Genomic DNA, 24,697 nt, shown 5'->3' with positions numbered 1-24,697 from the left:
GCTAAGACTGTGAAGTGGAGAAGAACAGTAACACAGGCTAAGTCAACACCCCTAAAAAAGTACTTTGTATAATAGAAGAGATTCAAACTTTTAGGTAACCATCTAAATATCTCTTTGGTCAATGAGTAAATAAAAGTTCAGTTACAGACCATTTCTAAATTAACTTTATTGCAAACACATCTAGCCAAACTTTGTATAATGGGAACAAACCTATTTTCAGAGGCAACTCCTTAGCCTTAGATGCTCTCATAATTAATAAATGCAGGGGCAAAGGCACTATTTTTCCTTGGGATGATGTGATATGCAGTTGTGATGCCTGGAACTGATAAATACATTTTTGCTGCCATGAGAGTTGCCAGACTGAAACACCAGTCAAAACCTGAAGGGGAAGCAAATGTGTTGGCAAAGCGCATCTGGGCAAATAAACAATAATAATTTGAAAACTAATGTTTGAACTTTGTATGTTTAGAAGGAGCCAAAGGTTACTTCTTGGGGTTTTCATAGTTTCAATAAGAAATCAGGTGCATATTAAATGTGTGAAAGAAACAGAAGCTGGTTTGATAAATGTTATATACCTATCATAAAACACTTAAAAGAAGGATAATTAAATACATTGAAATTTAGAGAGATTGATCCCAAGAATATATAAAGAAAGCATTAGACTTCTAGGATTATCCATCCTCTCTGAGTTACTATTGTGGTGTCTCAAAGATCTCTATAATTATAATCATATTATTATGAATATAGAAACACCAATCACTTTCCTCAACTTGTTTGGAACAAATAAACCCTTGCTCTTACATTTAGTGCATAGTCAGTGTGACTTAGCATGCTTTCTTGAGCAATACAATTGCCTTTTATGAAACATTAAGAATCAGATCTGAGTGGAACTGACTACAATCTCAGATAGCAACTGAGGTAAAGAAGCTAAAGCACTGGAGCAAAAGAACAAGGAAAAGAGAAGCTTAGAAAATGTATTATTAAACTAGTGATATTTTAGACAAACATTGAACTCTAAAGATACCCGTGCAAAAGCATATAGGGGGAATTTTACAGATGTCTGCAATTTACTTCGAAATGTGTCCAAAAAATGGATTGATGGATGGATAGATATGGGATTAAAATGTTAATGTAAAATCTAGGTGATAGGCTGAAACTTCTTCCAGTTTTGCTGTATCTTGGAAATTTTTCAAAATAAAATTTGGAAGGGGGATGGGAACAAAAATCATTTAGTATATTACGGTACTTGATTCCAAAAACAGCTATAATTCCTCAATTCTTCACCTTTCCCTTTGCAATGCAACTTCATAACTCCTCCTATTAAGGCTATTTCCTTTCCTCTTACATCTGAGCTGGTCCTGTGACTTTCTTTCACCAACAGAAGGCAATGAAAGTGACTGCGTTGGTCTGGGTCTCAAGAAAATTATGTACTTCCACTGTCTTTCTTGGAACTCTGCCTCTGCTTCAAGAGCAAGTCCAGGCTAGCCAGCTGGAAGATGGCAGACCATATAGAGTGAGCTGAAGCATTCTATCCGAGGCAAGCCAGCCTCCAGTTGACCAGGAAGTTGATCACCAATCCATGAGAAAGCCCACCCAAGATCAGCAGTGCCACCCAGCCAACCTGTAGATTTGTGAGAAATAATAAACGGCTGTTATTTTAAGCCACTAAATCTACATGGTTTGTTACACAGTATTATTGTACCAGTATATAACTGATATATATGTTTTGAGGCACTCGCATTTGAAAGGAATGATTATGACATTAAATTTCCTCCCCAGAAAACAAAAAATATATATATGAGAAATCTCCCTCCCACAGCCCAGGTCTAAGCAGCCACATTTTACAAAGGGAATTATTGCCAAAAAGGGATCATTCCCACGTTCAAATCATAGTAGTTACTGAATTACTTCTATTGCCTATGATTTAATGAAAAACATTTGTGTTCTTTTTTATTGTATTTCAGATGAAGTTGATATCAGGCAAACCTTACCTTGTGTGGTCAATAAGTGAAGGTTTCTATTGCCCAGCCAATATTCACCATTTTTTTGGACAAAATTTCCAAAGCCATTCTCATAATCATTCCAGTCTCTAAAAAATTAAAGTGAACGCTGAACTTTAACAAAATCCAAATGGACCTTTGCAGTACCCAAGGTGTGTATCTTCACCCCTACCCTCAATTTTGATTACCTAGTATACTTTATTATTATTTAGAGAGAATGAAATTCTAATTAATACACTTCAGGATATAATAAAAAGGCTTAACTTATTGTAAACCTCACATTTCCTACCCCAAATAAATCTTTACATCATAATCAGCACACCTGTTAAAGTTTTCACTGCCATCAGATCGTCTCTGAATCACAGTCCATCCTCCTCCATCAGACATGTCACAATAAACAGAGAATTCTGCTGGGCTCTGGAGAGGTTTGATTTTGTAAAATCCACTCTGCTTATACCCGTCATTGAAAATCTCTGAACAATCTGTTTGGAAAACAAGGTAATGTAATGTTTGTTATGTGTCTTTTTTTTTTTTTTTTTTTAAGGAAGCTTCTGAATGAGATTACTCAATACTAATGGAGACAGATAAATACATGATGCAGATAATCAGCTGTTTAAGACTGCAACTTGTACATCTTCCAGTGGCTATTAGGAAATTCTTATTTATTTTCCTAGTATTTAATTATCATCTGCCTTCTTGATGTGATCATGGAAAAAATAAAACAGTGGAATGGGTATCTGGTTTCTCATTTCTGATTTTTGTAGAAAACAATTAAAAGTATATGTTTCAGTCAAGCACAGTATATTTAAGTGAAACTTATAGCTTTATCAGACAGAATAGAGAAAATTTTCTCTCCTGTGACACTAAAATGAAAGTAGAAATATGACACCAAACAAATAATTTAATATGCATTATCTTGACTTAGAGTGTTATAAATCATTCTGAACATCTGGAAATGAACTCAAAATAGTAATCATGTTAGATTCTTATAACCATATTTTTTACTAACCCACTGAAATTTCTAACAGTCCATGCATTCTTAGATGTTTTTACTAAAAATTGCAAGCTTCTACTATTTTGTCCCTGCAGTCTTCTTTGCTATGGTATTTCTTTGACCACTGAAATAAACATAGCTACCAGTTTGTCATCAAAAAGTAATATCTGTTTCTTAAACCACTTGAAGGTGGGATAAATTAATACCTATTGGGTCTTATCTAGGCTGATCGGTACCGACTAAGAGAATATGCCAAGTATGGATTCACTGTTGTTTAGACACCCAGGAAGCTATGTTTTAGGAAAGCTGAATTCGTGGCCACTGTAAAGAGATAGTTTCAAGGATACCCAGTCACAGATTTTTGAATAAAAATACTATAATTTAACATTACTAACTTTCAAATTTTACCCTTATTTTGTTTATTTCCTTCCTTAAAAAAAACAACAACATTTTCTACAATCCTGTAACTATGCATGGTGATGGATGTTAACTAGACTTACCATGGTGACATTTCACAATATATACAAATATGAAATCATTATGTTGTACACCAGAAACTAATGTAATGTTTTATGTTCAATTGTACCCAATAAAAATTTTCTCTTCCTGATTGGATAATCCCGTTCTTTCAGCATATTTTAAGTTCTTTCTTCAGTTTCATTGTTTTGATGCCAAGTTGTCTACAACAATCTTGTTACAAATAAAATACACTCCACATTAAATAGGTTGAATAGGCAATAGGAATCAGAAGAGAAATGAAACTAAAGAACCTTCATCACTTTCTAAAACACTTATCAGTTTGAGACCAATCATATACTACTGCTTTGGTGAGATGTTCATCTTTCTAATGATTTAGGCTTTATTCATATACTTATTTTTGAGATTCAGAAGCTCAAGTGTTCTTTATACATGCTGGATTATTTTTTTTAAAACCCTGTTTTGGTAATTAAACAAGCAGAAAAGCAATAAGAAAATGATTACCTAAAATTAGTTCAGGGACTTTCCTCGTGGTGCAGTGGTTAAGAATCCGCCTGCCAATGCAGGGGACATGAGTTCGAACCCTGGTCCAGGAAGACCCCACATGCCGCGGAGCAACTAAGCCCGTGTGCCATGACTACTGAGCCTGCGCTCTAGAGCCTGTGAGCCACTACTGAGCCTGCCTGCCGCAACTATTGAAGCCGGTATGCCTAGAGCCCGCGCTCCACAACAAGAGAAGCCATCGCAATGAGAAGCCCCTGTACCGCAACAAAAAGTAGCCCCCACTCGCCGCAACTAGAGAAAGCCCACACACAGTAACAAAGACCCAACGCAGCCAATAAATAATAAATAAATAAATAAATAAATAAATAAATAAAATTAGTTCGATTTTGTTCAAAAGCTTACATCTTGTGATCAAGCATACCGCACAACCTTTTTCATTAAAGTAGGCAGATTTTAACCTTGTTAGGAAAGGAGCTCTTTGCTTACATTTAATCACCTACCAAAGAGCTGAATAGTAAAGACTCACAAGGTTTAGACTATTTTCTAAGCAAATATGGAAATGGTTAGCTATAACATTTGCCTCTGGAGAACTCTGTGAATATGGAGTTTTCAGCCAATATTTTCCATTTGTTTTTATTTTATGCCAACTCCGAGTTTGTTTTTAAAAATGTTTTCTTATTCCAAGAGGAAAGACCTCAACTGAAGAAAAAAAAACAAAACCCCACCAAATAAATAAACCTCAAAAAAGTGCCAGTAGCTCAATTGCTTATAGCAAATAAGGAGCCTGCCTTGGGGAAATGTGACTTACACTGTGATAGAAAGTCGAAGCAATGCACCCTTTAAAATACTACCTAGATATTTAAAACTATGATTTTCAAAATGTTTCAACCCACTCAACCCCTCTGAGAACAGGGTTAAAGAGCTCTGTGTTCATGGGTGTGAAATAAAAAAAATTTTTTTTTGAATACTTACATAATGCTAGAGTGAGGCCAAAGCTTCCTGCCCTCTGTTTGACAAACACTGTGTTAAACTGGGTGAGGTGAATACTTTCTGAGATCATGCAGAAAGTAAGCCGTTTTGGAAGCTGAATGTTGAAGCTTCAAAAAGATATGCAAAGGAGGCAAGAATATACAATGGAAAAAAGACAGCCCCTTCAATAAGTGGCGCTGGGAAAAGTGGACAGCAACATGTAAAAGAATGAAATTAGAACACTTCCTAACACCATACACAAAAAGAAACTCCAAATGGATTAAAGACCTACATGTAAGGCCAGACACTATAAAACTCCTAGAGGAAAACACAGGCAGAACACTCTATGACATCCATCAAAGCAAGATCCTTTTGGACCCACCTCCTAGAATCATGGAAATAAAATCAAGAATAAACAAATGGGACCTAATGAACCTTAAAAGCTTTTGCACAGTGAAAGAAACCATAAACAAGACAAGAAGACAACCCTCAGAATGGGAGAAAATATTTGCCAATGAAGCAATGGACAAAGGACTAACCTCCAAAATATACAAGCAGCTCATGCAGCTTAATACCAAAAAAGCAAATAACCCAATCCACAAATGGGCGGAAGACCTAAATAGACATTTCTCCAAAGAAGACATACAGATGGCCAACAAACACATGAAAAGATGCTCAACATCACTAATCATTAGAGAAATGCAAGTCAAAGCCACAATGAGATACCACCTCACACTGGTCAGAATGGCCATCATCAAAAAAATCTAGAAACAATAAATGCTGGAGAAAAAGGAACCCTCCTGCACTGTTGGTGGGAATGTAAGTTGGTACAGGCACTATGGAAAACAGTTTGGAGGTTCCTTGAAAAACTAAAAATGGAACTACCATATGACCCAGCAATCCCACTATTGGGCATATACCCAGAGAAAACCATAATCCAAAAAGAAACATGTACCATAATGTTCATTGCAGCACTTTTTACAATAGCCAGGACATGGAACCAACCTAAATGTCCATCAACAGATGAATAGGTAAAGAAGATGTGGCACATATATACAATGGAATATTACTCAGCCATAAAAAGGAATGAAATTGAGCTATTTGTAATGAGGTAGATAGACCTAGAGACTGTCATACAGAGTGAAGTAATCCAGAAAGAGAAAAACAAATACCGTATGTTAACGCATATATATGGAATCTAAAAAAATGGTACTGATGAACCAAGTGACAGGGCAAGAATAAAGATGCAGATGTAGAGAACGGACTTGAGGACACGGGGTTGGGAGGGGGTGAAGGGGAAGCTGGGATATAGTGAGAGAGTAGCATTGACATATATATACCACCAAACGTAAAATAGATAGCTAGTAGGAAGTTGCTGCATAACATAGGGAGATAAACTCAATGATGGGTGATGACTTAGAGGGCCAGGATAGGGAGGGGGGGAAGGAGTCACGGGAGGGAGGGGATATGGGAATATATGTATAAATACAGCTGATTCACTCTGGTGTACCTCAAAAACTGGCACAAGAGTATAAAGCAATTATATTCCAATAGAGAGCTTAAAAAAAAAAAAAGTGACATGACAGCCTGCCAAATGAGTTTTTCCCTCTCGACCCAGAATGGTGGCTGAGCCCAAAGCTGAGAACCAAATGCACTAAATACCCCACACTGTTTTTTTTTTAATAAATGTATTTATTTATTTATTGGCTACGTTGGGTCTTTGTTGCCATGCATGGTCTTTCTCTAGTCACGGTGAGCGGGGGCTACTCTTCCTTGCAGTGACCGGCTTCTCATTCCAGTGGCTTCTCTTGTTGTGGGGCATGGGCTCTATGCACCCAGGCTTCAGTAGTTGTGGCACGTGGGCTCAGCAGTTGTGGCTCTCAGGCTCTAGAGTGCACGCTCAGTAGCTGTGGCGCACGGCCTTAGTTGCTCCACAGCATATGGGATCTTCCCAGACCAGGCCTCAAACCTGAGTCCCCTACATTGGCAGGCAGGTTCTTAACCACTATGCCACCAGGGAAGTCCCTACCCCACATTCTAAATTCAAAGAAAGGCCAGCATGAACTCAGCCACCACGCCAGAGAGCATGCTGGGAAATGCCAGAACTGGCCCTACCACTACCATCCTTACCCCCAGGCAACATAAGATGAAACTTAAGAGGAGAGAGAAGAGGTTGCAGTATTCTTGTAGGGGAGGGTTGGTGGGCTCTCTCCTCTGAAAACAAGGGAGAGATAATAATGTAGATAGATAGCTGACATTCCTTGAGCTAAATGCTTTTGTAATCATGTTACGTATATTAACTCATTTGATCTTTACAACAAAGAAACAGGTATTCTTACCACTCTCATTTTACCAATGAGGAATATGAGGGACATAGAGGTCAAGTAACTTGCTCAAAGGCCGTGGCTAGTAAGATGGGCAACCGGACTTTGAAACCAGGCTTTGCACTCTCTACCTTAACCATCACACATACTGCCTTGAGAGACTGTCTCATAAAGACTGGGGGCTCCTGCAGAAGAGGACATGGTTAACCAGTGGTCTTGGTTGAACAGATGTGATGCCAAAGGCTGTTGTGATTGTCACCAATTAGTGTGAATTTGGTACTGTAATCTTTTAATGTAGGTACATAATTTAATTACACCCAAAAGCTTAAAACAACACATTTAATTATATGTTGTATAAAAATCATGTGATTTGTGCATTGTTTTCAAAAATTGCTAGGTTGTATGTAATTAGGTATTTTCTACTATGAGATGAATTAGAATTTAGAAAATGATGTAGTAATAATACAGTAACTTGTAAATAAGAACTATGAAATTTATTTCTACATATCATATACATGAATATTTAATTTTCTAATTTAAGGAGACCAAAAACATACACTTTGGTGTGAGCAAATTTGTGTGTGTGTGTGTGTTTGATTTTAGGATAAAATAGATATTTAAATGCAGATCAATTTCTAAATTTTTTTTTTCTCTGAACTCTGTCTTTTATTTATTTTTTTGAGGTACACCAAGTTCAGTCATCTGTATTTATACACATATTCCCGTATTCCCTCCCTCCCTCGACTCCCCCCACCCTCCCCGTCCCACTCCTCTAAGGTATCATCCATCCTCGAGTTGAACTCCCTTTGTTATACAGCAACTTCCCACTGGCTATCTATTTTAAAGTTGGTAGTATATATATGTCTGTGCTACTCTCTCACTTCATCTCAGCTTCCCCTTCACCCCCGCCCCCCCAAATCTCGAGTTCTCCAGTCCATTCTCTGCATCTGCATCCTTGTTCTTGTCTTGTCACTGAGTTTATCAGTACCATTTTTAGATTCCGTATATGTGAGTTAGCATACAATATTTGTCTTTCTCTTTCTGACTTACTTCACTCTGTATGACAGACTCTAGGTCTATCCACCTCATTACATATAGCTCCATCTCATTCCTTTTTATAGCTGAGTAATATTCCATTGTATATATATGCCACATCTTCTTTATCCATCCATTTGTTGATGGGCATTTAGGTTGCTTCCATGTCCTGGCTATTGTAAATAGTGCTGCATGGTGTGAGCAGATTTTTATACATTTTATATAATATTATATATTATGTTAAATATATCATATATTTTATTAGAACTTATGTGTTATTATATGTTTTGTTCATCGAGTGTTTGCCCTTGGTGGGCTCTCTAGTACTATTTTCCTATATGTTAAAAAGTAAAGTACAATTGAACTGGATTTAGAATTCATAGTTTATTACTCTTTCTCTTCCTTCATGCTTGCATCATCTATGAAGAATATTAAACACAGATCTACTGACTGTGGAATTTTTAGCTGTTACACCCAGAAACAGTATTCTAGAATGTCTATTATCTCTCTTATCATTATATGTATTATAATTTATAACACAGACACACACACACACACACACACACACACACACTATAACAGTTTGTCTAGATCCTGTCCATATGACTCTTCTACATAACTCCTACTTATACAGTCAGTCTTGCTCTGTCCTTGATATTTTGATTTCCTAGTAACTGATTTCTTGCCTTACTCCTTGGTGATCTCTTGTTTCCTAAGTTCTGCTCCCAGCACTCTCAATGCAAGGATCAGAGTTTTAGTGCTTAAACTTCAGCCTTCCCAGGACTGGTTGCACAGTCCCTGTAACAAACCCGCAAATGCTTGCTTCCTGCCATTATCTGACACTTGAATCTGTGTTGAGAGCCCACTTAGATTGTTTAAATAGATAGCGTGGGTCTTGAGCTTGGTTTGGTTTTTGGAGTAATGGTCCTTTTTTTTTTTATTCTTTTTTTTTAGCTGTACTGTGCAGCTTGCGGCATCTTAGTTCCCCAAGCAGGGGTCAGACTTAGCTCCCCAAGCAGTGAAAGCACCAAGTCCTAACCACTGGACGGCCAGAGAATTCCCTGGTACTTCTTCTCCTTCATTGATCAGTTCCTTGCCCTTGAGATCCTACTTTTGGAATCACATATCTATACGCTCATCATTTATTCTGTATGGGACTCTCTGCGCTTCTTGGACTTGGTTAATTATTTCCTTTCCCATGTTGGGGAAGTTTTCCACTAGAACCTCTTCAAATATTTTCTCAGACCCTTTCTTGTTTTCTTCTTCTTCTGGGATGCCTATAATTCGAATGTTGGTACGCTTCATGTTATCACTGAGGTCTCTGAGGCTGTCTTCTATTCTTTTTATTCTTTTTTCTTTTTCCTGCTCTGTGGCAGTTATTTCCCCCATTCTATCTTCCAACTCACTTATTCGTTCTTCTGCCTCAGTCATTCTGCTGGTTATAGCATCTAGAGTATTTTTAATTTCAGTTATTTTGTTATCCATTGCTGTTTGTTTTTCTGAGTTCTTATGAACTGTTTCTTGTACTTTATTTTGTTATCGAGATTTTGTATCATTTTTACTATCATTACTCTGAATTCTTTTTCAGGCATTTTTCCTATTTCCTCCTCATTTATTTGGTCTTGTGGGTTTTTTTCCTGCTCCTTTGCCTGCATGGTGTTTCTTTGTTTCCTCATGGTTGTCCAAACTTTTGGGGTTGCTTGTCCTGGTGATAGAGGTGTTTATAGAAGACTGTCCAAGCCTCAGACTAATGTCCAAGTATTGGATTAAACGAATATTAAGTCTAGGAAACACATACATGTATAAGACACACAATTACTGAATCCGTTAGGACATAAGGCTCTAGAAAGACCTGACAGAACCCCAGTGTGCTATCAGATATTCAAAGAGAAACCCAACAAAAATTGACAACTGAAACAGAACAAATCAGAGACAAAAGCAAAAGCAAACAAACAAACAAATAACACCCTACACATACAAACATTAATCCAGGGAGATTTTGTAAGCTAGGATCAAATATAGAAAAAAGCCAGAGTACCACCAGAGAGAATGGAGATTTTCAGAATGTAATTAGACAACTGTACTAAGAACTAAGATAAAGACAAAGGCCTAATATTAAATACCAAGGCAGTGCGTCATCTGGAGAATAGAGCAAGGAGTCTGAGCAGACCGACAGTGTTGCTTATAAGTATGTTAAGATAAAATAAAATGGCTGGAAGAAAGGGGAACAGAAGAGCGTAATGTGGTTGGAAATATGCAAATAAAAAGAAAGGAATAGAAATGTATAAAAGATAGGGATAAAAGGAAAGTATGAGAGATATATTGTCCGTATTACCAAAAACTTAGCTAGATATAGAAGTATATAAAAAGGCAAAAAAAAAAAAAAAGAATAAAAAATATCATTAAAAAATTATGTTATAAAACTTGTAGATCCCTTAGGGCTAAGATCATATTTAATAAAGAAAAAAAAAAGAGAGAGAGAGAAAAAGAGAAAAAAAAAAAATCCAAAACTGATCCCAGAATGGATCAGTTCAATAGGTATTGATACTACTATTTCTGTTTCCTTAGCGTCTCAGCTGTAAGTGTCCTTCTCCTTGCCTTGGGTTTTTTTTGCGTTATTCTGTGACCAGCAGAGGTTCCTTTATTGTTCGTCTGTAAGCGTCGGTGTGTGGGGAGGGAGAGGGTACAATAGTGGCTCCTTCTCCTGGGAGTGAGTGAGCAGTGGTGCACTGTTGTTTCAGTCGGGCTTGGAGGTGCCTGTTGCAGAGGGCGCTGGTGGCTCAGGCGTACACAGAAAGTCTTAGAGTTGGGCCTCTCTCGGGGTTTTTTTTGTTGTTGCTGTTGTTGTTGTTGTTGTTTTTTCCTCTCAGCAGCCTCCCTGCTGCTGGCGTTGCAAGGGGTTTTAATCTAGCCCCGCCCGAGTGCCTGAGAGTGCTTGTTATCCCTGAGCGCCTTAGGTGGCCCACGGGGCGTCTCTCCACTGCCTGTTGCAGAGGCGCCGAAAGAGAGGGAGAGGCTACGCGCGCGGCTCCTCCCCCCCGCCCGGGAGCCTGCAGCCTCCAGCTGCCATCATGGCCGGGCAGCTCTCAGGGACGGGCACTCCTCTCCGCGGACCTCCTCCCTCCTGTCCTCTCGGTCCGTCACCCTACCGGCAACAATGTTTCTCCCCCTGAACCAGCTCTCCGGTTCCCACGCTCCCGCTCCTGGACCCTCCGTTCAGCCGCGGATCGATGTCTCGGTCCGGGAACGCTGAGCTGCACTGCGGACCCTCCGTATGTTTCTCACGCCCTCCCGTCTGCCACAGCTCCGCCGCTTCACCCTCTTTGAGCCTTCGTAGATGCCTCCCTACCGGCTATGTCGGGCTCCTCGCAGTCCTTTCTGGTGTCCGAGGCCATCTGCTGCTGTTCAGCTGGTTCTCTGTGGGAATGACTGCGTCCTTCCGTGCATTCCCAATGCATCTGTGGAGAGGGATGCACTCCACGTCTCTCTACTTCGCCGCCATCTTTTCTCTCCTACGCTCATCATTTAAAGAACCAACCTATTACCTTCTTCTCAAGTTGTTATTCAAATAGCTATCTTGTTTCACTCCCTGAGTACATTTGAAGTGTCTGCCCTTACTTTTTTTCCATCTGATTTGTTCCACAAATTAAATTTTTTAAATATATATAGAACATTTACAATATGCCAATCATCATGTTAGGTGCTAAGGATCCCAGCACCTAGACAGTTTAGCAGGAGAGAGATGATTAAGCATGCAGTGACAATATTCCATGATAACTGCTAAGACAGAAAAGTAAAGGGTGCTTTTGGAGTACATGGAAGTGGTGCCTAATTTAGTCTTGAGGGTCAGGAAGTTTCCAGAAGGGCTAAACTGGGATCTGAAGGATGAATAGTAGGAGTCAGCCCAGGGGACATGATTTGAGCAGAGAAGATAGAGAAAAGGGCTAATGTAAAGTTCCAAAGCCTCAGGAGAGCAGAGTGCTGTTGAGAAATTGCAATAAGTTACCGTACCTAGATTGTAACAAGCAAAAGAGAAGCATGAAAACAGATTATGTCAAAATTCTAGCTCCGCCATACACTTCTGATCCCACACCTGTGCAGCCTCCACAAAGACAGCACACTCCTAATACAAGCGATCTCTCTGCTGGGCAATCCCCTCCAACACCAAACACACTTTTAGCTCTATCATTCCACTTTGAGCCCCTGTGGTTTAGAGGCAGTCATCCTGGGAATCAAAGACTCTCCTTCACACTTACAATCTCTTCTCTCTCCTCTTCTTGTACCACCCCACTTTTCTCTTTTCCCTAGCTTCAATTATGCACCAGGGGGTTTTGATAGCTGCTTTCTCTGACTTCTCTGCCCCAGCCTTGACCCCTCTTCTGACGTGGGGTACTACAGGAGAGAAAACAACTGGGACTGAGGGTGACAGCAGCAAATTCAAGGTCATGCTGGAAGTTATGTCAAATTTAAATGGCAAAGACTTTATATCCATTCTCCCCAAGGATATCAGGGTGGGCAAGAAATAGATACAATAGATATAGATATAAACTGTTCATTTTTGTCAGGATCTCTACTAGTTTCGTACCTAGTTTACTATGTAACAATTTATCTTTGAAACATAATGTAATGATAGCTATATTTATGAGTACTTACTGTGTGCCAGGCACAGTTCTCATTGCTTTACATGTATTTACTCATTTAATTCTCACCATTCTTTAAATTAGATACTGTGATTATCCCCATTTTACAACTGAGAAAATTGAGGCATAGAGAAGTTAAGTAAATTGCCTGAAGACCGCTGCTAGTAGTGCTGCAATCCATTCTCCAAACAATAGGCAAGACTTAACCTTGCTTTAAAAGACTGTTATATGTATTTGGGTGACTAAGGGCAGGGACATCCACAGAGGGCAGATCCAGGCCATCGTGATGGAGCCCAGAGTTGGTGTGTAAACTACTTTGTTTCTGTAAGAGCATCTGCTGTTCCTCTAGGAAAATTCACTGGCAACAGAAATCCTTCCAGACTTTCTTCTTTAGAGTCGGTTATGTCGGAACATGCCTGTTTTCACACTTAGCAGGGGAAGCACAGATGTTATTGCTACTTTGCCTCTGGCTAGACAGCCCGAGGCTCCAGATTGAACTGGGCTCCCTAGAAGAATTACGCCAATGCTTGATAGCCCGGTCTGTTATAATATGGCCACTAGCTGACCACAGACTTGGGCAGTGGATGGGGCAGACTTGGGCAGTTGGCTGCTACTTCTGGTGGATGCAGCTTTTGATCAGGCACTAGAATGGAATGATTTTAGATCACAGGCAGATCTTTTGTGATAGATTTGGAAGAGGTCCAATATCCATCTCTTTTTAATGTTTAGAATTAGTAAATGTAATGTCTCTTTAAATCTAGCAGCATATCTCAGAATGGCTACCTCATTTCTCCCCATCCTGTGCTTCGTAGAAGGAGATGAGAAACCTTGTGGATGGCAGGTCTGATTTACTACTTTGTGGCAAGGAGCCTAAGACATGCACACCCCAGGCCCTGCCCAGGAAGACACCCTCCCCTGCCCTGTTGGCTGTGGTGTTCTTCCAGCCTCCTCTGTTGATCCCCAAGTGCTCCTATGGGAGGAACATACTAGATTACATCTTTCATTGAGCAACATCTCCTGGAAAGTACATTATCTTGATGATGGTAGACACTTTTTCGAAGACAGCACATTTTATTCCTTGAAAGGGCTTCCTCGTGTACCAGTCACTGACCATATGTTCATCGACAAGATAATCCCCCACTGGGCATTTAAAGACACATGACACGTAACATGTCTCCTAGATTTAGGAAGCAATGTTAAAATCTGCCTGTCCACTCCCTCCTTATCCAGAAGGATGATCAAATGGAGTGGATAGCCTCGGAAGCTACCTCACGATATCACCTGCTAACTCACCTACCCGTCTCACCACTGATGAGTTTACTCCAAATTTGCTTCACTCCTCCACCAGGAACAAGCCATTCCAGAGCAGTCGTGGCTCTCAGCCCCTTACATCTCTGACCTCGCCGACACCCCACAGGTCAGTCATGTTCTGAGCGAACTACAGATCTCCCGGAAGGACTTTTAAAATACCCTCCATGACACAGCGGTCACCAGTTGCCCCTGAGCCCTGATGAGCCCTGACTAAAGGACACTTCTAGTAACTTTTCTTTATAAAAGTACTACCTTCCCAAGCCAGAAGTTAATATCTAATGTAATATAAGGTATATTAGCTTGCTAGGGCTGCCATAACAAATTGGGTCACTTAAATAATAGAAACTTGTTTTCTCGCAGATCTGGGGCAAGTCCAAGACTAAGGTGTCAGTGGGTTTGGTTTTCTCTGAACCCTCTATCCTTGGCTGACAGATGGCTGCCTTCTTGCTGTGTTCTCACATGGTCTTCCCTCTGTGCACCCACAGCCCTGGTGTCTCTCTGTGTGTCCAAATTTCCTCGTCTTATAAGGATACCAGTCAGATTGAATTAGGGCCCATCCTAATGGCCTCATTTTAACTGAATCACTTCTTTAAAGGCCCTATTTCCAAATATAGTCACATTCATAGGTACTGGGGGTTAAGGCTTCAACATATGTATTTTGGGGGCACACAATTCAGCCCATAAGACAGATCAATCAAATGTCCTTTTGACCATTCTGGTTACATACTTCTCTGTGAATCAATCCTGTCATCCACAAGGACTGACCAGATTAAGCCAGTGAGATCTTACCCTTTAATCTGTATCTTACTGACGTTTTCTGTAATCTCAGGATAGATACCTGAAGCCTCCCGGGCAGATACCTGAACACATTACAACTAGGTCCCAAACACCCAATTAAAAAGAGTACCAAAGTGGCACAGGACCCTACCTCCTACCTGAAAAGAAATAAAGCCTCTACTATGTGACCTCAGGGAACCTCGGACTTTTTCAGCCTGTGGGAAGCAATCTGGTGAGAAACCTGATCTGGTTCTGGTCCTGAACGATCTCATCCACACCCAACAGGGAAAGCACACAAATTCTTTTCAACCCTGTAGGGATGATCATTTAATTGGCCTGGATTGGAGCCTAGACATTGTTTGCAGAGTTTCCCATGGGTCACTTGCATTTCTGCACATTTTTCAGAAGAGCTTATGTTCTGGACTCTTTTTTTCAAGGATGTTTGTATAGCGAGCAGCTTTGGGCAGATAGAGATAGTGACTACCCCAGAGCAAATGGCAGGTTTGTTAGCTGTCCACTGTAATAATGATAACATCTTCCTCTGGGGTGTAAAGGCTGGGCAGATTTGCTTGTAACCTGTTACAAAAGACTGAGGTTTTCTAAGTTCAGATTTCCTCAGCTGTGACCTAGCCCACTGCCTGCACATTTTCCACCTGCATTATCCCATATTGCTCCCTTAGTATTAGCAGGCTGCACACATTGGTGCCAACATGAAGCTCATGTCTCTGACCCTGGAGCCTCTTGTCTTTTGCCAGTGTCCCTGAAACTGTGACAGGCCATCAGCATTTTAAAAGGTCACCAGATGATTCTCATGAGTACCCATGGGTGAGAATCACTGTCTTCAAGGGATCTCTACTGTTTCTGCTCAAGGGATCGCTACTGTTTCTGCTTCCTGTTGGATCACTTTCCTAATCCTTCTTTCACTGTCTTGCCTAATCTTCCCAGTAACTCTCCACTTAGGTTCCAGGTCCTGGTTGCTGCCCCCATGATGGCTTCAGACCGTCCCTTGTTTCTCAAGCCCATTTTTACCCAAGCAGTCCTTGGTTCCTCTTTGTTCCATGCTCCAGAGCATGGACCATTCTAGCTCTGTATCCAGTCCCACTACTGCAGGACAGTGGCTCTGGCCTCCTGTTCCCTAAAGGGGGGAAAGCAGTTGGACTCCAAGGATCAAGGGCAAAGCATCAAGTTGCTGGACAACAGAGTCAGGAACCCAGGGCAAAGAGTCTGAGCAAAGAGAGATTAGGATCTCAGTAAAGAGAGAAAAAGGGAGCATTTTATTGAAGCCTAGGTTCTAAGAGTCTCACAACTCACATCTAACACTGATGAGTATATTCAGAAACACAAAATAAAGATATTTTTATTCTCATCAGCTTAGCATATCATTAGCCTCTACAGTTTCTCAATTACAGTCAGATATATTTCCCAATTTATAGTTGCTCATCTTGCTATTCCTACCTCTACATACTACTGTGCTTTCATTCATATATATGAGGCTCTACCATGTTCCAAGGACTCTGATAGGAAATAAGGAGGAAAGAGTACATTGAACATTGTCCCAGACCTTATAAAGTATCCAGTTAATTGACTAAGCAGACTCATGAACAGAGAAATTGTAATACATCATGGCAGTCCAGTAGACATATATGAACAAAGCATTCCAGACGTCATTCTCCTTATGTGTGACAACTATTATTTGTTTATTTTAAGTTGCCTGGAGGAAATCAGGTGAGTAGTCTTCTCTCGGGAATAAGCATATGTACAGTGATAAGGGCAATATGTTAAGTTTAAGACTGATGAGGAAATTGAAACTTCCTCTCCTCTATCTTGCAAAGGCCTGCTCGCCACTCTCAGTTAAACAGTAAAATGAATTACTAAGAGTGATCAGATAAGGGAAGACTGTCTTGTTCTCAGGCACCCACCCCAAGCCTTTGTTTGAGACCTTTTGCACATAGACTTGTTAAGTGACCATTAACTTCAACCTGCAACCAATGTGAGAATGCAAATTGTGACCTTAGTCCTGATAGGAATGGAATGTCCGGCTCCTACAAGTTCCTGTTAGGACCCCCTACTATGTGTGTAACCCCTGGCAACTCCCGCGCTCTGTAACTGCCCCTGACCTATAGTAATTTGTAGCCAATCAGTTTGTACCAATTATAGCTGTATGTTTTAACCTATATAAGGAGAAGACTCCCCTGAAACGGGGCCCCAGAATTTTGGAGCATTAGCTCGTCTGGGTCTGCCGGCTCAATAAACCTGAGTTCTCCAACTCTCTGAGTGTTGTGCTTGGTTTCTCGTGGGATCAGTTTTTTTTCTGCAACAAGATCATTTAGTTTCTGAGGGGAAAACTGGCCTAATCAAAGGGAAAATGACCAAACTGTAAAATATACACAAAAAACATAAATAATAGGAAAATTATTTATTTTTCTAAATAATTCTAATTCTTTGTCCTGATCTGCCCTTTTATTCTATCACCTTATTTACTATCCTAAGGCACATCAGGATTTCAGAAGGGAAAATTGTATAAATGAAACAAGATACAGTACACAAATAAAACACTGTAAAATTTCACAAGTATAATCTGCCATTTACCCACTGATATGTAAAGAATCTATTGTCATGATCTCTTATTAAACTATTGAAACGTTCAGATATTTGGCATTGCTATTAAATGTCCCTTGCAGAGATAATAGAAAAGGGTAAAATTCGGTAGAAGACGTTTCAACATGGTATAATGCTTCATGTTACTTGTTACTGCAGTAGGGAAAGCTCTTTAGCAAAACCTGAAGTGATCAAGTTACTAGCACCACCACTGCACACAGGTGTATGATGTAAGTTATTGAAACATGTAAGAAAAACAGATTCTGACCTGCATATTGCCTCTTGCCTCCAAGGTCAATGACACTATTTTCCTCTCCTTTATCAAGGAACTGGACTTCATTTTCATGCAGAAGCTGTGTGATCTTGACCTGCTGCTGTTTGACCCGGGTTTCAAGCAGGTATACCTGGGCTCTGAGCCGCGCCTGCTCTTGGAGGCAGTTCTCAAGAGCCTGCAAAGTAATGCACATCTCATTCTTATGGAAAATAAATGCTCCGAATAAATTGGATAAATGAATGATTCAAATTTGTCCCCAACTCCCATTTCAGAATAGTATTCTAACCAGAAAAGTGGTTTGGAAGTTTTAATAGTTTGTTATTTGGAGAATAAGAAATTATAGCTTACGGCAAATTGCTTGAACTAAAAAAATGATAGAAAATACGCTGAATGACTGTGCTAAGAGCTGTGGAGTGGTTGTCTCATCTGATGCTCATAACCATTCCATGAGGTAGGATTGGGCTCATCCTTGAGGAAACTTGCCCCCAAATTCTCAGCGGTTAAGAGCAGTCCGGATTCCTATCCAATTAAAGGTCCCTGGTCTCAAACTCTGCATGTCACCGCCTGAGTGCTTTCTTAACAGGAAAGTGCTTTACGGCATCATTACGCATGACTAGTGTGTCCGTCTCTAAAATAAACGTCTTTTGAATGACCTTTTCGTATTAATATGTTTTAAAAATATATTGAATGCTCATGAACTGATGACACATGGTCACCTTTATAAGGGATGCTATTTTAGACCCTCATATCCCTGAGTATCTTACACATTTACCTGTTTCTGGAAATTCTACTGGAGTCACTTTAATCTTTTGCTTGCTTATTGTTTTTACTTCAGTTACTTCAAAATGGGATGGAGAAGCCAGAGTCTTTGTTAAATCATTTACTTTTTTAAAAAAGGCAAATAGCCCAAGAATATTGCACGTCAAAGAGTTTATCAGTTTCCTTCTAAAGTGGCATCTGACTGAGCAGATTTCTCCAGAGATAAAGCAAATGTGGTGAGCTGGGAAGGGGAGTTGCAGAGGTGGGTCTCCTGGGAAGAGCTTCTGAGACCAAGAAGCTGCAATAAAGACCCTTAAGTACTCAACACTGGGAGGGTTACTAGGGGATAGTGAAGAAAAAGGACAAAAGACAAATTTTTGCTATTTTCCCATTTTTACTTTGACAACCCTATTTGCAGTTCATGTCACGATCTCCTGTGATAAGCGTAAATGTCTGGTGAGAAATTACAGATTTTAATGAGTAAGTGCCTTATACCACTTTTACGTACATTATTTCCTAAAACAGGCATTTGAATACAGTCAGATATATTTCCCAATTTAAATTTGCATAACCTCCTCTTTCTATGTTTATGTGCTACCTTGTATTTATTCCATAAATATGAGGACCTACTGTGTTCTGGGCACTTTGCTAGGCAGTCTGGACAGCATGATTAGATATTCTATTAGGGGCAAAGGAAAGAGGTACACTGTCTTCCTATGAAGGACTATAATATAAATATAGAAATTCGGCCTCAAAATTGAAAGTCATATAGCAAGAGAATGGAGAAATGATAGTAGAGGACTCCTCCCTCCCATCTCCAGGCCCAAGTCACTGAATCTCTCCCTGCTGTTTCTCTAAGACTATTTCTTATTTTTGTACTCTCTCTTCACCACTCTTTGATTTATCTCTCTGATTGAGTTATTTGCTTAGCCCCCTGAGTTGTACCTGTCTAAAAAATGAACAGCAAAGACATTTTATGGCATCTGGAATCCTGTGTTGCTTTCTAATAGTGGGAAATTGGTTGTGATATTGTTAAATATAGTGGACTATAAAATTTAAAAATAACTAAAGGATTACGTGGCAAAGAGGTTTAATTTTTATGTGACTACATATACAGTGTTAGTAAGCTTATTTAAAACTTAGGCATTTTCTTTCGCCCAGAACTTTGAGTAAATGAGTGTTTTCTCCTTTTTACTGGTGAATGGAGAGAAGCACAAGTTCATTCCAATTACTTTCAAATAATCTGTTTAGTTTACACTGGCAGTGTCCAATATTGGAAACCTCAAGGTCAATTTGAAAGGATAGTTTAAAATTTTTAATATTTTGTAACCACCCAAATAACCCCAGTAAATAAAAAAGATTTTACTTAGTGTGAATACTGATTTTTACTTGAAAAAAAATTTTTAAGCACTTAATAAGTACCTACATGTGGCACATGCTTTTTCATTTTTCCCCCTTAGTTAAGTTTTTTCAGTGACAAGTTACTGTAAACTTTCTGCAAATTAAAATTCAGATCAAAGTAGGCATTTAAAACAATAGTTTTTGTAATGAGCTTACCCAGCTTTCCCTGCCCATTACCAGAGTAGCGGTGACAAGGATGAAACTGATCACCAGCACCATTTTCCCACTGAAAGAACTGCAAGAACAAAAAGAATTTCATAAACTTAATTTATTGTGAATTTTTCATGAGTCCAATGCTGGCTTGACTCAACATGATCCAGGAGGTCAGACACAGTTCCCAGCCGTGTCTAATCTAAGAATTGCCAAGGAAATTCTCCTGGACTTTCCCAGGCTTCCCCCCGCAGAAGGATACCCACTGTTACCTTGTGTAGAACTGAACCAATTCCACAGCAAAAATAGAGGGACTCTGGCTCTCAGAAGTGTGGAAAAGGCACAGGAGCTCTAAGCACAAAGACGTAGTTCCATATTTTGGCTCAGTCAATTCCTAGTTGTGTGACCTTAGGCAACTTACTATAAAATGCCCCTGATCTGTAAGATGGACATCATAATTCTTACCTCATAGGACTGTGGACATTTTGATGTAATATTTTCAGACGCCCTGGCATATGATACGTGCTAAATGAATAGTCCCTCATTTTGTATGTGGAAGGCTTTTTATTTTGACAAAAAAGAAGAAAGAAAAGGTTACAACAAATAGGAGGTGATGTGCATTGTTTTTAATGTCTTAATGCATAGGTAGCTGCCAAGATAATATAAAACTTTAAGCTCTCTTTAAAATTGTAGAGGAAATTTAACTTTACCACTTCTTGAGATTTTTTTAAAAGTCAATCTTGAAGTCATGAGTCTTGGTGAAAAATTTTGCTCATCCTCAAAATAACTTCTGTGCGCTGCCAGTGGTGGCTTTTAATAAATTCTAGAAGCTAAGGAGCCTAGAAGGACAGAAATATCTGCATAATCTTCAAATAAATATATACCTATGGTTTTTGCTAGAAACAAAAGAGCTGGTCAACTGAATTATTTGTCAGCCTATTTTTATTCTTATAAAACCTAGGACCACTACATCCTTTTCATGTATCTCTTTCTCAATTTTATGTAATTTAAAAAGTGGTCCCTAAACTTTGCTACCCATGGGGATCACTTGGGGAGCTTTAAAAATATTTCCATGTCCAGGAATTGAATCAAATGTCTACGGGTGGCAGTCAGGTCTTGGAATTTTTAAAAGACTCCCAGCTGATTCCAATGTTCGGCAAAGTTTGAGAGGCAAGGATTTAGGGACTTAATAGACAATTGTTTTCAGTCTATGCTAACAAAGTAGGTAGTTCTCAGTCCTTATGGGACCAAAAAAAAAAAAAAAAAGTTACAGAATGACAGGGGCACTACTTAAATTCAGGGACAAATAGCATGTATAGCCATCTTGGGAAGCATTGCAGAATATAATGTGAATTTTTTAAACCTGAAATTTGTGCATCACAGAGAGTAATAAAGAGTCTTGTAAATAAAACCATATAATTTTACTTCACACAGTTTTCCTTCTGGCTATTTTTTGTTTTTATTACATACCTAGCACTATGTTAGGCTATGCATTTTATAAGCATCTTATTTAACCCTCAAGTAACTCCATAAGGCAACTGTTGTCCTCAACATACAAATAGATAGATTAGAGAGGTTAAGTCACTGAAGACCCAGCAATTGAGCAGAGCGTTTTCCACCTTGAAGGCAGGTGACCCCCAACCTGTATTCTGCATGCCCTTCCTTTCTATATACATATATGCCTGTTATATATAGGACACAGGCAGCACAGAGGTATAGAGGCCCCGCTACTTGGCCTTCTCCAGTGAACACCACTCTCACTCCTAAACATGGCTGTGACTTATTTATTCCTAAGTCATGTGCTTCTGCAGAGGAACATTAGGTCAACCTAGCAGCAGAGGAGACAGCTGCACTAAACAGAAGCAGTCCTAGAGAATCGTGGCATCAGCAAGCATTTATTGATTATCAGCTATTTGCTCAGCACTGTGCCACAAGCTGTGGGAAAATAAAATACAGCTGCCTCACCAAGGCAATGTTTGGGAGAAGAAATGAAAATAAATATTAAAATGGAAATTAAAGACAACATAAATGTAATTACATATGTTTTCATGTATTATATTTCAATTTAATATACCTGAAATATGTAATTAAATATAAAAACAATTTTTCCAGATGACCTCTCAAGACAAAATTAATTACTTCCTCCACTGTGATCTCCTACTATGTTTACAGACCATTATAGCATTCGTTCACTCAGTAAACATTGTTTGCCTGCCTGCTATGTTCTAGGCACTGTGCCAGGTGATGGAATTATCATTTGGTTGGTTTTTACATGTCTCTCTCAAACTGCTTCCCTTTGTCCTTGCTATCTTGTTTAGAATAGGACTTTCAAAGGCAAAGGCCACACGTTGCTAATTGTTGTATCCCTAGCATCTAACTTATTATGGCGACCCTAATAAAAGTTTAGTTATTGCCTCTGCAGAAAAAGCTCCCCAAGAGGGAAAATCTTTCTCAGAGGGAAAAATGTGATTTCCTTACCATAAACCTAGTCTGTTTGCAGTGACATACTTCTTCTCCTATGCTTATCCTTGTCAAGAGGAAAACAATGGGCTAAGTATATATATATTTTTTTTAATTTATTTATTATTTTTTTGAGGGTACACCAAGTTCAATCATCTTTTTTTTTTTTTTTTTGTGGAGTGATTGTTTATTTCATACTGATCTTTTTCTTATATATCTTAGATTACAACCCAACTTTTTTTTTCTTTTTTTTTTTAACATTCTTTTTTTTTTTTTTAAATAAGTGCATTTTTTTTTTAATTTTTTTTATTTTTTTGGGGGTACACCAGGTTCAATCATCTGTTTTTTTACACATATCCCCGTATTCCCTCCCTTCCTTGACTCCCCCCCCACGAGCCCCCCCCACCCTCCCCGCCCCAGTCCTCTGAGGCATCTTCCATCCTCGAGTTGGGCTCCCTTTGTTATACAACAACTTCCCACTGACTATTTTACAGTTGGTAGTTTATATATGTCTGTGCTACTCTCTCGCTTTGTCTCAGCTTCCCCTTCACCCCCCGCCACCCCCAAACCTCGAGTTCTCCAGTCCATTCTCTGCATCTGCATCCTTGTTCTTGTCACTGAGTTCATCAGTACCATTTTTAGATTCCGTATATGTGAGTCAGCATACAATATTTGTCTTTCTGTTTCTGACTTACTTCACTCTGTATGACAGACTAAGTATATTTTTGGAAATAAGTGTTAAGAAGGAGTTAGGGACTTTGGAACACATACATTTTTTTTTTTCTTTCTCACAAAACCCCACTAGAAAAGGAGTAAAGAAAAATGGAAAAGACATGGATTGACAAGGTGGAAGAGAAAAGGAGAGGAGAAAACACTTGGAATGCAATGTCAGCAAGATGATAAAAAGCACATGGGGGGGCTTCCTAGGTGGCGCAGTAGTTGAGAATCCACCTGCCAATGCAGGGGACATGGGTTCGATCCCTGCTCCAGGAAGATCCCACATGCTGCGGAACAACTAAGCCCACGTGCCACAACTATTGAGCCTGCGCTTTAGAGCCCGTGAGCCACAACTATTGAGCCCATGTGCTGCAACTACTGAAGCCCACGCGCCTAGAGCCTGAGCTCCGCAACAAGAGAAGCCACGGCAATGAGGAGCCCGTGCACCACAATGAAGAGCCCCCACTCACCACAACTAAAAAGAAAGCCCGGGCACAGCAAAAAAGACCAAACACAGACAATAAAATAATAAATAAACAAATAAATTTATATAAAAGAAAAGCACATGGGGGAGTTGGCAGAGTTGCTAAAACTGAATAGCAAGCAGCAGCAGCGGTGAGTACCACAAGAAGCAAGCTGGGTTGCATTGCAGTATCCCAGACAGGTGTGGGGTTGGAAGTGCCAGCTAGCTTGGAAGGCAGGGTGGAGGTAATGGGCTGACATCACCAGGGCTAAACCCTTAGATCCCGATGAATATGGCTTCTCCCACCTCATCAGAAAATGAAAGGCTTACTTTCCATTAAGGTTGAACCAGAGAGACTCCAGGTAGCATGACCGTAGGCACAATGGAAGCCAGAGGAGAGACATTGCTCTACAGGTATGAGCCCTCCCCAGGTTACTTCCATCCCGGCAGCTAGACAGCCAGGCAGCCAGCTCTATACTCATCCCATCACTTTTTGGGCCAGGGATCAGATCATGGGATTCCTCTCTGGAGGAATAAATAGAAAAGATCTTCAGAAATTGACATTGGGGGATTCTCCAACAAAAGAGCTATGTTCTAGCCTGATCATTCTCCAAAGAAGCCCACCGGTTGGCAAGTTTCTTTTATGCCCACCGGTTGGCAAGTTTCTTTTATGCATACAGGAAAGGTATAGGTACAATACTTTGCTTATTTCTTTTCTGTATGAAGGGAGATTTATTTTAAATTACATTCTGTGTCCATATTTACTTACCGGTCTAAGGAGAAACACTTAAAGACCAAATGTTCTATAGGACAACACCTGGCAGAAATCCATATGATAGCAATT

At 39.7% G+C, this 24,697-nt stretch overlaps 1 protein-coding gene across 1 annotated transcript in view; it reads right to left on the bottom strand.

Moving 5' to 3' along the window:
* FGL1 (fibrinogen like 1) overlaps positions 1 to 24,697 on the bottom strand; it is a 37,815-nt gene that overhangs the window by 5,615 nt on the left and 7,503 nt on the right. The window contains exons 2-5 of the mRNA XM_057697933.1: positions 20,220 to 20,298; positions 17,898 to 18,078; positions 2,323 to 2,482; positions 1,992 to 2,089 (exon numbers count right to left, since the gene is read on the bottom strand). Of these exons, the coding sequence (XP_057553916.1) occupies positions 1,992 to 2,089; positions 2,323 to 2,482; positions 17,898 to 18,078; positions 20,220 to 20,282 (502 nt within the window). The 5' untranslated portion in view covers positions 20,283 to 20,298. The remainder of the gene's footprint in view (positions 1 to 1,991; positions 2,090 to 2,322; positions 2,483 to 17,897; positions 18,079 to 20,219; positions 20,299 to 24,697) is intronic.

Source organism: Hippopotamus amphibius, chromosome 10 (assembly GCF_030028045.1).
Source record: "Hippopotamus amphibius kiboko isolate mHipAmp2 chromosome 10, mHipAmp2.hap2, whole genome shotgun sequence".
Taxonomy (NCBI): domain Eukaryota; kingdom Metazoa; phylum Chordata; class Mammalia; order Artiodactyla; family Hippopotamidae; genus Hippopotamus; species Hippopotamus amphibius.
The sequence above is the reverse complement of the archived record's forward strand: the minus strand, read 5'-3'. Positions and strand labels throughout refer to the sequence as shown.